This window comes from Megascapheus bottae, chromosome 3 (assembly GCF_031878675.1).
Source record: "Megascapheus bottae isolate mThoBot1 chromosome 3, mThoBot2.hap1, whole genome shotgun sequence".
NCBI lineage: Eukaryota > Metazoa > Chordata > Mammalia > Rodentia > Geomyidae > Megascapheus > Megascapheus bottae.
The window spans coordinates 59480513-59494267 of NC_143511.1; the positions used below are offsets into that span (position 1 = coordinate 59480513).

Consider the following 13755-nt stretch of genomic DNA (forward strand, 5'->3'; position numbering starts at 1 on the left):
CCGGATCCTCCTCACCAACCCTTCTTGCTCCTTTAAAACACTGAACCAAGGACCCGGATGCTAGTGGCTCACACTGAGATCCGAGGATCGTAGTCCCGAGCCAGTTTTGATAGGAAAGTATGTGAAACTCTTATCTCCAAGTGGAGTTGTGGGCTCAAGTGGGAGAATGCTAGCTTTGAACAGAAAAGGCTGCGGGACAGCGTCAAATCTCTGAGATCAGGCCTCATCTGTGGCTCTAAAATGAAATATAAATAAAATTGAAAACACTGTGGTTCACGCCTGTATTCCTAGCTACTTAGAAGACAAATCTGAGGATCACAGTTCAAAGCCAGTTCAGGTAGGAAAGTCCATGAGACTCTTATCTCCAATTAACTAACACACACACAAAACCAGGGCTGGGAGTTTGGCCTACTGGTAGAGTGCTTGCCTAACATGCACGAAGACCTGGACCCGATTACTCGTTAACCACATATATAGAAAAAGCCAGAAGTGGTGCTGTAGTTCAAGTGGAAGAACTCTAGCCTTGAGAAAGCCCAAGGACAGTGCTCAGGCCCTGAGTTCTAACCCTAGGACTGGCACCAAAAAAAAAAAAAAAAACTGGAAGTAGAGCTGTGGCTCAAGTGGTAGAGCACTACCCTTGTGCACAAAAAGCTCAGAGACGGTGCCCAAGCCCTACAAACACCAGCACTAGCACTACACACACACACACACACACACACACACACACACACACACACACACACACACACCTCTAGAACCTAGGGTAGTGACTGCATACTTAGGACCACAGCACTTGGAATGGAAAGGACACTCATAGGTTCAAAGCCTGGACTACAAAGAGACTCTACCAAAATATAATTAAATTACCTCCAGTGAGAGACATAGTAATGCATGCCTGTAGTGTCAGGAAAAGTGTAAGGTGGAGATGCTTTCAGGCCAGCCTGACCTACTATGGAGACCTTGTCTCAAAACACAAACTGGGCTCCAGTGGCTCACACCTGTAATCCAAGCTAATCAGAAGGCTCAGATCTGAGGCTCACACTTCAAAGCTAGCTATGGATTCAAGTGGTAGAGAGTTAGCCTTGAGCAAAAGAGCTCAGGAATAGCACAAAGGCTCTGAATTCAAGCCCCAGGACCAGCACCAAAAAAAAAAAAAAAAAAAAAAAAGGAAAGAAAGCTGGTGACACTTATAATCCTAACTACTCAAGAGATCTAAGGATTTTGGTTTGAAGCAAGTTCAGGAAAAAAATCCCTCAGTTCTTATCTCCAAACCAGGCGACATCTATGACTTAGATCTGTTTTAACTATATATACCTTCTCATCCCCTTCCCTCCAACAACTCTCCTTCTCCCTATTTAACCTAAGACAGTCTTTCTCTGCCCTATCTCCAATTAACCAGCAAAAAGTCAAGACTGGAGATGTCATTATGAGCAAAAAAAAATCTGTGAGGCTAAGTTCAAGCCATTATGGGGGGAGGGGAATAAAATAGGTTGAAGATGTGGCTCAAGCAGTAGATCTGCCTAGGGGCCGCGAGTTTGGCCTAGTGGTAGAGTGCTTGCCTAGCATGCACAAAGGCCCTGGGTTCGATTCCTCCATACCACATACGTAGAAAAGCCAGAAGTGGTGCTGTGGCACTAGCCTTGAGAAAAAAGTCCAAGGACAGTGTTCAGGATCTGAGTTCAAGCCCCAGGACTGGCAAAAAAAAAAAAAAAAGATCTGCCTAGTAAGAGCAAGGTCCTGAGTTTAAAACATCAGTACTGGGAGAGAGGGATGGAAGAGAGGAAAAAAAAAATATTTGAGATAGGGAAAAAACAGAACTAGTGACTCTTGGTATCATGTACTCTGTACCCTAGATGTACCCTAGATTTGCACTGGTGCTTCAGTTCTTTGTTTGGTTTTTCCAGTCCTAGGGCTTGAACTCAGGGCCTGGGCACTGTCCTTGAGCTTTCCCAAGGCTAGCACTCTACCACTTGAGCCAAAACATAACTTCCAGCTTTTTTTGTCTATGTGGTGCCAAGGAATCAAATCTAGGGTTTCATGCATGCTAGGGATAGGCCACACTCCCTGCCCTGGCACTCCAATTCTTAATTCACGCTATTCTAATGTCACTGAGCTCTCTTCTAACAGATCCCACAGGTTTTAGTTTCTCAAGGCTTGGGGAGAAATGCTCTCATCAGAGGGTATATTAGAAAGGTCAAATGATATATAGAAAATTAATAGAATATAAAGCAGCAAGAAAACTGCATGCTTGGACTAGAAACCCATGCAACTTTAGGCCCAAAATGACAAGTTGCCCTGACTGAAGTTAACTGATAGCTCTTGCTGGCATGTTGGTTTAATTTGTCCTTCCCCTCTAGCCACAGAGATCCATTTAACTGAGATCCAATTTCTAGCGCTTGTAATTAGGGAAGAAAGGAGTCACTTTGAGAGACTCAGGGGTCTGTTGATCCATTTGTCCCTATTCTATAAATTTCAAGAAGTGAATCTGTGGTAGAATGCCAGACTTGAGCAAAAATGCCAGTCCCTGAATTCAAGCCCTAATACCAGTGCAAATACAAACAAAAAGTACTTTTTTGTTTTGTTTTTGCCAGTTCTGGGGACTGGGTCCTGTTCCTGAACTTGTTTTGCTCAGGACTAGCACTCTACCTCTTGAGTCACAACACCACTTCTAGATTTTTCTGCTTATGTGGTACTAAAGAATTGAACCCAGGGCTTCATGCATGCAAGGCAAACACTCTACCACTAAGCCACATTCCCAGCCCCCCAAATACTTTTATTTTGGTGGGTCGTGGGGTTTGAACTGGGCCTGAGTGCTGTCCTTGAGCTCTTCAGCTAAGGCTACCACCCTACTTTTTGACCCACAGCCCCACCTTCCTGTTTTCTAGTGATTAACTGGAGGCTCACGGTCTTCATGCCCAGGCTGCCTTTGCACCACAGTCCTCAGCTCTCAGTCTCCTGAGTTGCTAGGATTACAGTTATGAGACACAGCGCCTGGCCCAAAATTCTCTAGAATCTCTGTCTAGAGATTCTAACTCTAGCACAGGATCCTGGCATTCAGGGATCTAGTTTTAGGCAATTGAAAGGACTAAGGCACTGTTCCCCAAGTAGGAATTAGTGTAGTTTTTCCCCTCATAAGCGCATCTCAAACTCATAAGATAAATGATGTTAGGTTGCTAGAACTCAATATGAGATGCCCAATATAAGGAGGGAATGAAGGAACAAAGAAACTATTTTAGACCATCAGCACTTGACTAGAAAACCAGGAATCTTCCCACTAAAGCATATGTAATAGGCAAAACAGAGATAAATATGAGACTTTACTCAAAACAAGAAAAGAGAAAAAAATGAAAAGAAAAATCATGTCAATGACTTGTTTGTCGCAGGGAATGCTTCTTCTAGAACCAGAACGGCAATAAAGAAGCCAAATTTCACCAACAATACCATCAACTTCACCAGCACAGGAGTTATATAGAAATAATCAGCTCCAGCTACATTCTTCAACAAGAGTTTAAAACAAAAATCCCTCTTCACAGAGTCCACAGAGATCCCAGCTCTAATTATTGGCAAGTGGCAGCTATCCGTCATGTGGCTCCTGTAGTGATGTCCGAAATTCTTCAAGGAAGGTTTCACAATCTGCAGGATGGATCCAACTTAAATAGGTTTCTAGGTACAGAGGCAGTGACCTGGAGAGTAAGAAGAGTGATGCCCAAGGCTGAAAGATAGATGTTTGGGAAGTTTCCCTTTCATTTCCTTATCACCCCAATGGGCTTGCAAACTTTAGGTCTCCAACTGTCCATCAGCTTGAAGCCAATAAGCCTAATCCTTACCGAATAGCTTCTTCTTGTGGCAGCTCAGCTTGGGCTTCCAGGCTTTGCCACAGAGCAATGGCATCATCCCTCCGATCCAGCTTCCTCAGAGTTTGAAGCAGATAATAGGAAGCATTTCTATTGCCTGTAGCCAATCCAAAGTACAAAGACTCAGACTCTGATACAGGCTTCATCATCATTTTATAAAAGATTGGAGAAGTGTCTGTCCCATACTCATATAAAACTAGGGATGGGTCCTGCACAACCATCCCCCTCACTCCTCCCTCTGGCTGCCCTGAACAAAGGGATCAGTTGGCCGTTCCCATACAACCCACTCCAACTCAGTAAGTCTGTGTTTAAGAACCCTGAGAAAGCTGGGTGCTGGTGGCTTATGCTTGTAATCCTAGCTACTCAGGAGGTTGAGATCTGAGGATCACAGTTTAAAGCCAGTCAAGGAGTTAAGACTGTGAGACTCTAATCTCTAGTTAACCACCAGAAAACCAGAAGTGGTGCTGTGGCTCAAGTGGTAGGGTGCTAGCCTTGAGCTGAAGAGCTTAGGGATAGCACCCAGGCCCAGAGTTCAAGCCCCATGACTGGAAAAAAAAAGAAAGGAAGGAAGGAAGAAAGAAAGGAAGGAAGAAAGAAAGAAAGAAAGAGAAAGGAAGGAAGGAAGGAAGGAAGGAAGGAAGGAAGGAAGGAAGAAAGAAAAAGAAAGAAAGAAAGAAAGAAAGAAAGAAAGAAAGAAAGGAGAAAAAGAACTTGCCTAGCATGCACAAAGACTTGGGTTCAATTCCTTGGTACCACACACATGGAAAAAGACGGAAGGGGTGCTGTGGCTCAAGTAGTAGAGCTATAGTTTTGAGAAAGCTCAAGGCCAGTGCTCAGGCCCTGAGTTGAAACCCCAGGAATGGAGAAAAAAAAAACCTGGTAAGATAGAGAACTCTTGGGAGCCTTATACACATCTGAATATGTAATATATGAACACCTAATTATATTCTAGATATTTATGTAGCCCATTCACTTCCCTTGTCTATGACCAACCTTATATTTATGCCCAAGAGTCTCTGCCTAATATATCTGTATATAACTGATGTCAAGCAAGTGTTCATACCTGGGCATACCTGCACACTGAGGAGGAAGTCCTTTAGAGCTTTCGTATCGTGGTCGCTAGCTACCCATACCAGTCCACGACTAATCAGGGCTGCTACCCGAAGTTGTTGCAGTGTCACATCTGAACTACACCCCTGCTCACAGCTGGAACCTGCCCCTGGGGACAACCCCCAAAGTCAAAAAGTGTCTTCCCAGTCACACAAGTCACCAAAATCCCAAGCCCCCCTCTACCTATTCTTGTGTCCTGAGTCCTCTAGTGGACTGGGACACACAGAGATGGAACTGAAACTCTAAATCACCTTGTTCTTTGTCCTTGGGAGTGGCACGAAAGAGCAGCTCAAGACACCTGAAGTGGGACACAGAGCAAGAGAAAAGAATCAACCATAGAAATAATGGTAAGTGGGTGAGAATGCATCCAACCAGAAAATCATCCTCACGAATCCCCAGGATTCTGGATAGCTTCCACGACTCACCAACTAAATTCACTAACTGCCTCTTTTGGGGACTTCAGGTGTACCCAGGCCTGGCCCTGAAGCAGGTGGGTGGCAGAGACCCAGAGTGGACAATATGGCAGTTCTTTGGATCCTTTTCTGGCACTTTCCTGAAGCTGGGACATCTTGGGAAGCAAAGATGATGTGCGACTGAGAAGCTCTTCACATACAGTCAAAGCATCCTGGGCTCGGCTTGCCTGGATCAACGCTGCTGCTGCCTCCAAAAACAACTCCGGCATAGAGGGCCCTGGGGGGCATGGGAGTAGGGAGAACTGGGGTGGGAAGAGGATGCAGCGTCTTGAAGTGGCATGATCCAGCATCCCCAACCTCTCCATTGGGGTCTGGTACCATGCAGAGAGCCCTGGTTCCCAAGAATGGACAGCCAGAATTATAGAGGAGTAAAAAAGGAACATAACAGTTCTTCTGTGCTCCAAAAGGGACCCAGACTCCACCCCTCCCACCTCATTGCAGAGAATCCTGAAGATACACCTACCCTTGGCTCCGAGGCATCCAATAACAGTGCCAATAGGTCCAAATAATGCTCTGCAGCATCTTCTTCCCTGGAGAATCATTGCTCATGAACCTCACTTTAAGCCCTGTCAGGGTTCTCCAATGGTTTCAGTATTGCCTTAGCTAATAGAAGGATGCTCATGAGCCTGAAGATCTTGTAAAGGTGTGGGGGGGGGTGGGGGGAGGGTAATGATGTCTTGGGGCTCCATCCTGGCTCAATATGCATACCAGTTAGAAGATAAATAAAGGAGGAGATTTCAACATTCTAAAGGTAGAGGAGGCTATTATCTGAATGAAGAGAACTCAGTTCCCGGCCTAGAAGTAAAAACTAAGGAATGAAGACCTAGGTCCTTCCGCAGTCTTATCTATTACCCAATCAATTAAAAATTAAAACAGAGGATGGGTGCTAGTACCTCATACCTATAATCCTAGCTCCTCAGGAGGCTGAGATCTGGGGATCACAGTTCAAAATCAACCTAGATATACATATCTACAATTTTTTTTTTTTTGGTCAATCGAGCTTGAACTCAGCCTGGGCACTGTCCCTGAGCTCTTCAGCTCAAGGCTAGTGCTCTACCACTTTGAGCCACAGCACCACTTCTGTATTTTCTGGCAGTTAATTAGAAATGAATCTCATAGACTTTCATGGTAGGGGGGGCTGACAGATCACAGCCTCCTGAGTTGTATGAGCCACTACGACTCAGTACATCTAAGAGATTCTCATCTCCAACTAACCAGCAAAAAGCTGGAATTTGAGGTGTGGCTTAAGAATTAGAGCTCCACCCAAGTGGAAAAGTCAAATGAAAAAGCTGAATGAGAATATTCAAACTCTAGGCAAACAACATACACACACACACACACACACACACACACACACACACACACACAAGCAGAGTCACATCCCAACAAGCTATATCAGAAGTGTGAAGAGGAGCTCAACTGAGCAAGGAAGACCCTTACCTCTTGATTTGCAGGCATCGGCTTGCTAGCAGATGCTTGGCTTGACTTGGTGTGCCACAGTGAAGGGGAGAGGCTTGGTCAGATTGTGGAAGTAGCAATTCTACTTCAATCAACAGCTGCGGGGATTTAGAGCTATGAGTGGCACTCAAAGCCTAAAAGGAACAGAAAGAATTGTATCTAAAACCTTCCAGAACCAAACTTCCTTATTCTTGTATCAATCTAACAACCTTCTGCCCTATACCTTCCACTTTAAAGCATTTTACCTGAACCAGCAGTTCCAGGCTCTCCAGCTCAGCTGATGTGTCTCCTAGTTGCCGATATAATCGAGAAGCTTCCAGAAGTGGAAGACTACAGTCTGTGCCTATTTTCAGGGCTTCAATTAAGTACAGCAGTGCTCTCTGTGGATTTCCCTAAATGGATAGGATATAAACTTGAGCTATCCTCACAAAGCGGTCCACATGCCCATGGTTTCCCTAACTCTCTTAAGATTGCCTTTACCATCTTACGGAGGCAGGTCCCCAGTGCTGTGTACACCTGGACCAACACAGGCCGTGTACATAGACCTGAGGCTGCTTCTTGCAGGTTTCCCAGTGCCCTTGGTAGGCTCCCTGTGATCAGCTCCTGGAGGCCTAAGGACAATCAGGATGTGAGCAGGGAACATAACAAGAAACAAAAACCTAGAGAAAACTCCAAGGAGACAAAAGAGTATAATCCCAGAAGACCCCTTACAGAAGGGATGAGTCAGGTTACCAGCTGACCTTGTTGGTAGGCAAATGCTGTCAAAAGTATAGCCCTCAAACTTTGGGCATTCTGCAGAGTCAATGCAGCATCTGATTTCTCAACTGGAGGTTTCCAAGCTTTTAAAAGTAGCAGCAGATCCTCAGAGGTCCTACCCTAGAGAAAGAAGGGATAATCAAAGGCTCTAGGCCTTGTAGCTACCTCTTTTCTTTTTGTCAGTCCTGGGGCTTGAACTCAAGGCCGAGGCACTGTCCTTGAGCTTTCTCAAGGCTAGTGCTCTACCACCTGTACCACAGCACAACTTAGATTTTTCTGTGTATGTGGCACCGAGGAATCAAGCCCAGGGCTTTGTGCATGTTAGGGAAGGACTCGACCACTAGGCCATGCTCCCGGCCTTTGCTACCCCTTTTCTACTATTGTAGTAACCTGTCAGGATTACCTGTCTAATTCTGGTTTTGTTCTTTTGTAAAAATGCTTAAACTGCTTGATCACCTGGTGAACAAGACCAGCTGTGTGTGGTGCTCTCCTTTAAAAGCTCAGCCCCACAGAAGCTTGAGGCTACTCTCTTATCAACCGGAAGGTGGCGAGTAGCTGATGTGCTATTAAACTGATTCTGAGCTCCGTTCACTGAGTGCTGGTGATTCTATTGCTGGGGGGGGTTCAGGGACCCTGAAATGGTTGGGATATAGCACTATCAATCTATCCTGGCTGGACATCGACCTCATAAGTTTTGTTTTATTTTGGGGGGCTTTTTTTTTGCCAGTCCTGGGGCTTGAACTCAGGGCCTGGACACTGTCTTTGGACACTCTTCTGCTCAAGGCTAGTGCTCTGCCACTTGACCATAGTGCCACTTCTGGCTTTCCCTGCATACGTGGTACTGAGGAATCAAACCCAGGACTTGTACATGCTAGATGAGCACTCTATCACTAGGCTACACTCCCAGCCTGACCTTATAAGTTTTGATTTCTTTTTCTTTTCTTTCTCTTTTTTTTTTTTTTTGGTGGGTCATGTGCTTGAACTATGGGCCTGGGTGCTGTCCCTGAGCTCTTCAGCTCAAGACTACCACGCTACCCTTGGGCCTGGGCGTTGTTCCTGAGCTCTTCAACTCCTGGCTACCGCCTTACCCCAAACCACAGTCCCACTTCCAATTTCCCACTGATTAATTGGAGATAAGAGTCTCAAGGTCTTGGTCTTTAGTGCCTGGGCTGGCTCTGAACCTTGATCCTCAGATCTCAGCCTCATGAGTAGCTAGGATTACAGGCATGAGTCACTGTGCCCAGCCTTTTTTTTTTCCTCTCTCTCTTTTTTTTTTTTTGCCAGTCCTGTGGTTTGAACTCAGAGCCTGGGCACTGTCCCTGAGCCTCTTTGTACTCAAGGCTAGCACTCTACTGCTTGAACCACAGTGCTACTTCTCACTTTTTTTACTGGTGATGAGAGTCTCATGGACTTTTCCGCCCTGGCTAACTTCAAAATGCAAACCTCAGATCTCAGCCTCCTGAGTAGCTAGGATTTCAGGTGTGAGTTACTGGAGTCCAGCTAAAAGTTCCGATTTCTATTTCCCCAATTCTAAAAGAAAAATAGGGTTTAGAGGCATGGCTCAATTGGTAGACCACTAGCCAATGAGCAAAAGTGACAGGTACCGAGTTTAAGTCCCAATCTCAGACACACAACCCCCAGGGGGAAAAAATAGATAGGACACAAGGAGAAAAGAAAGCAGAAAAATCTGGATCTGTGGCAATATATTCTAATGTATCTACTCACTCAAAAGCAGTCCATAAAGATGTGTGGCAAACATCAGGCTTGAGTTATTGCTGAGAAGACTAAGGTTGGGAGGTGGCACCAGCAAAATCATAAGAACTCTTATCCTACCCAAACTGAGTAAATGCTCCTAAGAAAATCTCCCCATGAGGGATTAACTAGAACAAGGTCATCCAAGAATATGTGAGAAAAAAACTAGGTGTTCTGACCATCAACACAGTAGTCCTCCTCAAACAGGATGTTCCCGCAGCTGAAGGGAACTGGGAAGACCTCTCATTTTCAGGTTACTTTCTCACTTACCTGACTGCCATTCAGTGTCTGCAACAGCACGGCCAGGTCCCCAAGTTGGTCAGTTCTCAGCCAAAGGGCTGCCTGTAGGCCAGCCAGGAGGTGCAGAGCAGGAAGCAAGTCTGGCAGAAGAGCGGAGGCATGCAGGACAGAGTCCCACAGCTCCCTGAGACTCTGTTCCAACCTGGACTCCAGATGCTCCTGGGTCTCCAGCACTATACAATACACAAACACATAGTAGAAATAAGATTTTTCTTCCTGCTCACCACATTCTCTGGCTTTCCTCTTTTGAATGAGGCCAAGAACTGCAATCATACTTCAGCCTAATCTGAAGAGTATATGAGGGATTATTTTAAAAAGTCATCTCTTTCCCTGCAGGTGACAAACTTAGTTGTTCCATACCTTAGGAAAGCCTTAAACACAGACAGAAGCTGGCAGGGACATGGAGGGAAATTCTGTCCCTTACCTCTTTTGAGGCTCCGTTGGATATCTTGGACTAGATCATCAGTGAAACCCTGGGCCAGGCTCACTCTCAGGATAATGAAGTTACAGATGACAGTCAGCTCCACGGGGAGAACAGGAACAGCAGCAGGGAGTCCTGGAGCAACAGGTGATGATTTCATAGACTCTCCCATGAATAATGCCCCCAAATAAGATTCTTCTACCCATGCTAGATGCCTACACCTGTAATCCTAGTTTTTCTGAGGATCATGATTCAAAAGCCCAAGCAGGTAGATCCATGAGTCTTATCTCCAATTAGCCACCAAAAAGCTGGAAGTAGAGCTGTGGCTCAAGTGGTAGAAGCACTAACCTTGAGCAAAAAAATAAATGAGGAGGAAGAGGAGAAAGAGGAAAAAGAAGAGGAGGAGGAGGAGGAGGAGGAGGATGTGGAGGAGGAGGAGGAAGAGGTGGTGGTTAGGATGAGCACAAAACAACAACAACAACAAAAAAAAGTGGTCCAGATTAGACCATCTTGAAAACTACTTCTTCAAATATGCCATGTGTGTCTGGGCAGGTCCTGAGCCTTGTTCAAGACATGGTAATCATCTCAATTCCAAAAACACCTAGGAGGAACCAGTCTCCAGCCACAGTGGCAGGGAACTGACCAACCCAGGAAGCATCCTACTTACCTTGCAGACCCCAAAGGAGCTTCTTAAACCCTTCCAGTGTGTCTTGAGCCAGCTGCTGTCGCCTCAGAGACAGGTGGGTGTCCTGAATCACCTGCCAAAGTGGGAAGGATGTCAGTGGGGATCAACCCTTGCAATAGTGAGGGATGCATTCTCCAGCCACTTCTGACTCTCAGGGGGACGACAAAAGTCTGCTCCTCCAGGTTAGCCAGGGTACTGGTGCTACAAAATGAAGGTCTCAGCAACCGTGTTACCTTGGCCTGTCGAACGAGCTGGTCATTTTTCTCCCTCCACAGCTGCAGGAAGCTGGTGTGTGGCTCTGGGGAGCCAGGCGGAGTCTGCTGGGACATGGTCACAGAGCTCAGGCACAACACTTGTAGTAGACTCCTGACAGCTGCGGTTGGCCTCAATGAAGCTCAGACCCCAAGGAGGGAGATTCTGTCTCCCCTGCTCACTTTGAGATCGCAACGAGGCAAAGCCCCTATCTCCTCGCTGCCCACCCCAGACAGGCGAGTGTGCAAAACGGCTGCAGTAGAGCTTCTTTTAAGAGTTGGTTCCCGCGAGAAACGGGGGGGGGGGGGGGGGGACCGAATCTGGCCATAGGCTACAGAAAGGCTTAGCGGGACCAGTCCCGTAACGTCGTGCTAGCACGTCGCCTCCCGGTGGCGGGCTGGCCCGCGCGGTGCACGCTGGGGGTTGTAGTTCTACCGAGGAAGGCACAGTACTTCCCCGGCTGAAAGTGCGTGATTAGAAGCGGGCGCCCTCCCAAGTCTTTCTCCATCCTTTGTTTTAGCAAATTGGATTTCTGTGATCTGTACGCAAAACGAGGAAGAGGGGAGAATGGGAAGAGGAAAGAAGCGTAGGGAGATATAGAAATCAACCTAAATGAATCATAAAGGAACTATAAGAGCCGAAAATACATGAATTTTATAAGAAGACACTTTTGTGACCTTCAAGTTCTTAAATATATCAAATGCATGAAAAACAGGGCTGGAAGTAATTCAAGTTATGTCTTCCTAGTAAGCATTAACGTCTTTAAATCCCAGGGGCGGGAGTTTGGCCTACTGGTAGAGTCCTTGCCTAGCATGCATGAAGACCCGGGTTCGAATCCTCGGTATCATATACATAGAAAAAAGCCGGAAGTGGTGCTGTGGCTCAAGTGGTAGAGCTCTAGCCTTGAGAAAGTCCAAGGACAGCGCTCAGGCCCTGAGCTCAAGCCCAGGACTGGGGGGGGGGGGGGAGTTTCCTAGCTACTCAAGAGGCTGAGATCTGAGATCTGAAGAGTCCCTAAGATTCTTAGCAACAGTTAGCTAGCACAAGTCCGGAAAATGGGAGTGTGGTTCAGGCTCCACACATGTACACACACCTACTAAACTCTTGTGCTTAAAAGACATCATTAAGAATATTCAGGACCACACCCTGGTGACTCATACTTGCAATCCTATCTACTGGAAAGACTGAGATCTGAGGATAACAGTTCAAAGACATCCAAAGCTCCAGGAAAGTCTCTGAAACTCTTAACTTCAATTAAGCACCAGGAAACCAGAAGTGGTGCTTAAGAGAGTACCAATCTTGAGCAAAAAGCTCAGCAACAGCACCCAGGCCACAAATTCAAGCACCCCATGAACAACCAAAAACAAAAGAAAATTCAGGGCTGGGGTATATAACTAAGTGGTAAAGGACTAGCCTGGCAACCGCCTGGTTAACCATGGATTCAATATCCTCAGTCCTACCAAAAGAGAAACAAGAAGAAATGCAACTCCCTGGCACAGAGTTCAAGCCCCACAACCAAAAAATAAATAAATAAAAAGCAAAGGCTAAAAAAATTTTTCTAAAAACAGATATGAGGAATTAAAAGGCATAAAAAATGCTCAACATCAAACGGACTATACAACATGTGTGAGTAGGGATAGGAGAGAAAAATGGGAGGAAAGCAAGGAAAAGGGTGTCATTATCCAGAAAGAAATGTATTCTTGCTGGGCACTGGTGGCTCATGTCTATACTAGCTACTCAGAAAGCTGAGATCTGAGGACTACGATTTAAAGCCAGCCTGTGCAGGAAAGTCCATGAGACTCATCTCCAAATAAAAAAAGATGTTCTTGGCCAGGAGTTTGGCCTAGTGGTGGAGTGCTTGCCTAGCATGCACGAAGACCCGGGTTCGATTCCTCCGTACCACATACATAGAAAAAAAAGCTGGAAATGGTGCTGAGGCTCAAGTGGTAGAGCTCTAGCTTTGAGAAAGCCCAATGATAGTGCTCAAGCCCTGAGTTCAAGCCCCAGGACTGGCAAAAACAAACAAAAAAAAAAAACTGAAGTTCTAGACAGCTGACCCAACTCTGGGGCTTCTAAGATGTTAGATTCATCCACTCAATCCAATTCCACAAGACAAGTAGTAATACAAGATATTTATTATACAGCACAAGCATACCTAAGCATTGCAGCCCATCTTCCAAGGTTCAGACATTAGCTTTAGTTTCAGTTCTGAATAAAAGAATTGGGGCAGGAAAAGAGATTTGCAAATTAAGCAGTCATGGGCAAAATGTGGCCCAGTTGATTATTATCTCACTTCTGGTTCTGTGAGAGATTTCAGAGCAGTTGCAGAGTCATCACTTGAGGGGAGCAATCTGATTCTCAAGAGATGATTACCTCTGCTCCAGGTGCAGCCTCATCGTGCCAGGCAATTATCCTGTCCTAGAGGATGGTGGGGGCCTGTATTACAAGACTCATGTTTCTTTCCTTGGGAGTTCCAGACCCTTGTTATAGGGATGTCAAAGACCCATCTTGTCCTTTCTGGAAGCCAATGTGATGTCAGGGAAGATTCAGAATATAAAGGGGACAGATGGAAAATGAAGACAGGAATATCAAATCTTCCTCCTACTTTTGGGCAATTCATGGGCCCAAATGAAAAGTGTGTGGCTTTTTAGCAGAAGCTGTTTCTAAGTACATGTTATACTCTGACACAGCAAA

General features: G+C 45.8%; 1 protein-coding gene across 4 annotated transcripts; it reads right to left on the reverse strand.

The window, feature by feature from the left end:
• Positions 1-3304: 3304 nt before the first annotated feature.
• On the reverse strand, positions 3305-11357 carry Fancg (FA complementation group G). 4 transcript variants are annotated; one of them, XM_090330185.1, is made up of 14 exons: positions 11043-11357; positions 10792-10882; positions 10128-10259; positions 9674-9876; positions 7636-7771; positions 7376-7506; positions 7141-7287; positions 6878-7029; positions 5901-5967; positions 5390-5532; positions 5216-5262; positions 4918-5073; positions 3828-3951; positions 3305-3683 (listed from the first exon to the last, which is right to left on the reverse strand). In XM_090330185.1, exons 1-14 carry the CDS (start codon positions 11136-11138, stop codon positions 3575-3577), a joined length of 1734 nt encoding a protein of 577 aa, XP_090186311.1. In that variant the 5' UTR covers positions 11139-11357; the 3' UTR covers positions 3305-3574. The 4 variants fall into 4 exon arrangements, with proteins under 4 accessions (XP_090186311.1, XP_090186310.1, XP_090186309.1 ...); XM_090330184.1 differs by having other exon boundaries at positions 4918-5067; positions 5390-5679; XM_090330183.1 differs by having other exon boundaries at positions 5390-5679.
• Between the last annotated feature and the right edge of the window lie 2398 nt (positions 11358-13755).

Coding starts and splice junctions, on each gene's coding strand:
- Fancg (XM_090330183.1), bottom strand. CDS start 11,138: ATGTCCCAGCAGACTCCGCCTGGCTCCCCAGAGCCACACACCAGCTTC. Junction 3,952..4,917: donor CAGTGTGCAGGTATGCCCAG/GTATGAACACTT, acceptor GATTGGCTACAG/GCAATAGAAATGCTTCCTAT. Junction 3,684..3,827: donor CCACAAGAAGAAGCTATTCG/GTAAGGATTAGG, acceptor CTTACTCTCCAG/GTCACTGCCTCTGTACCTAG.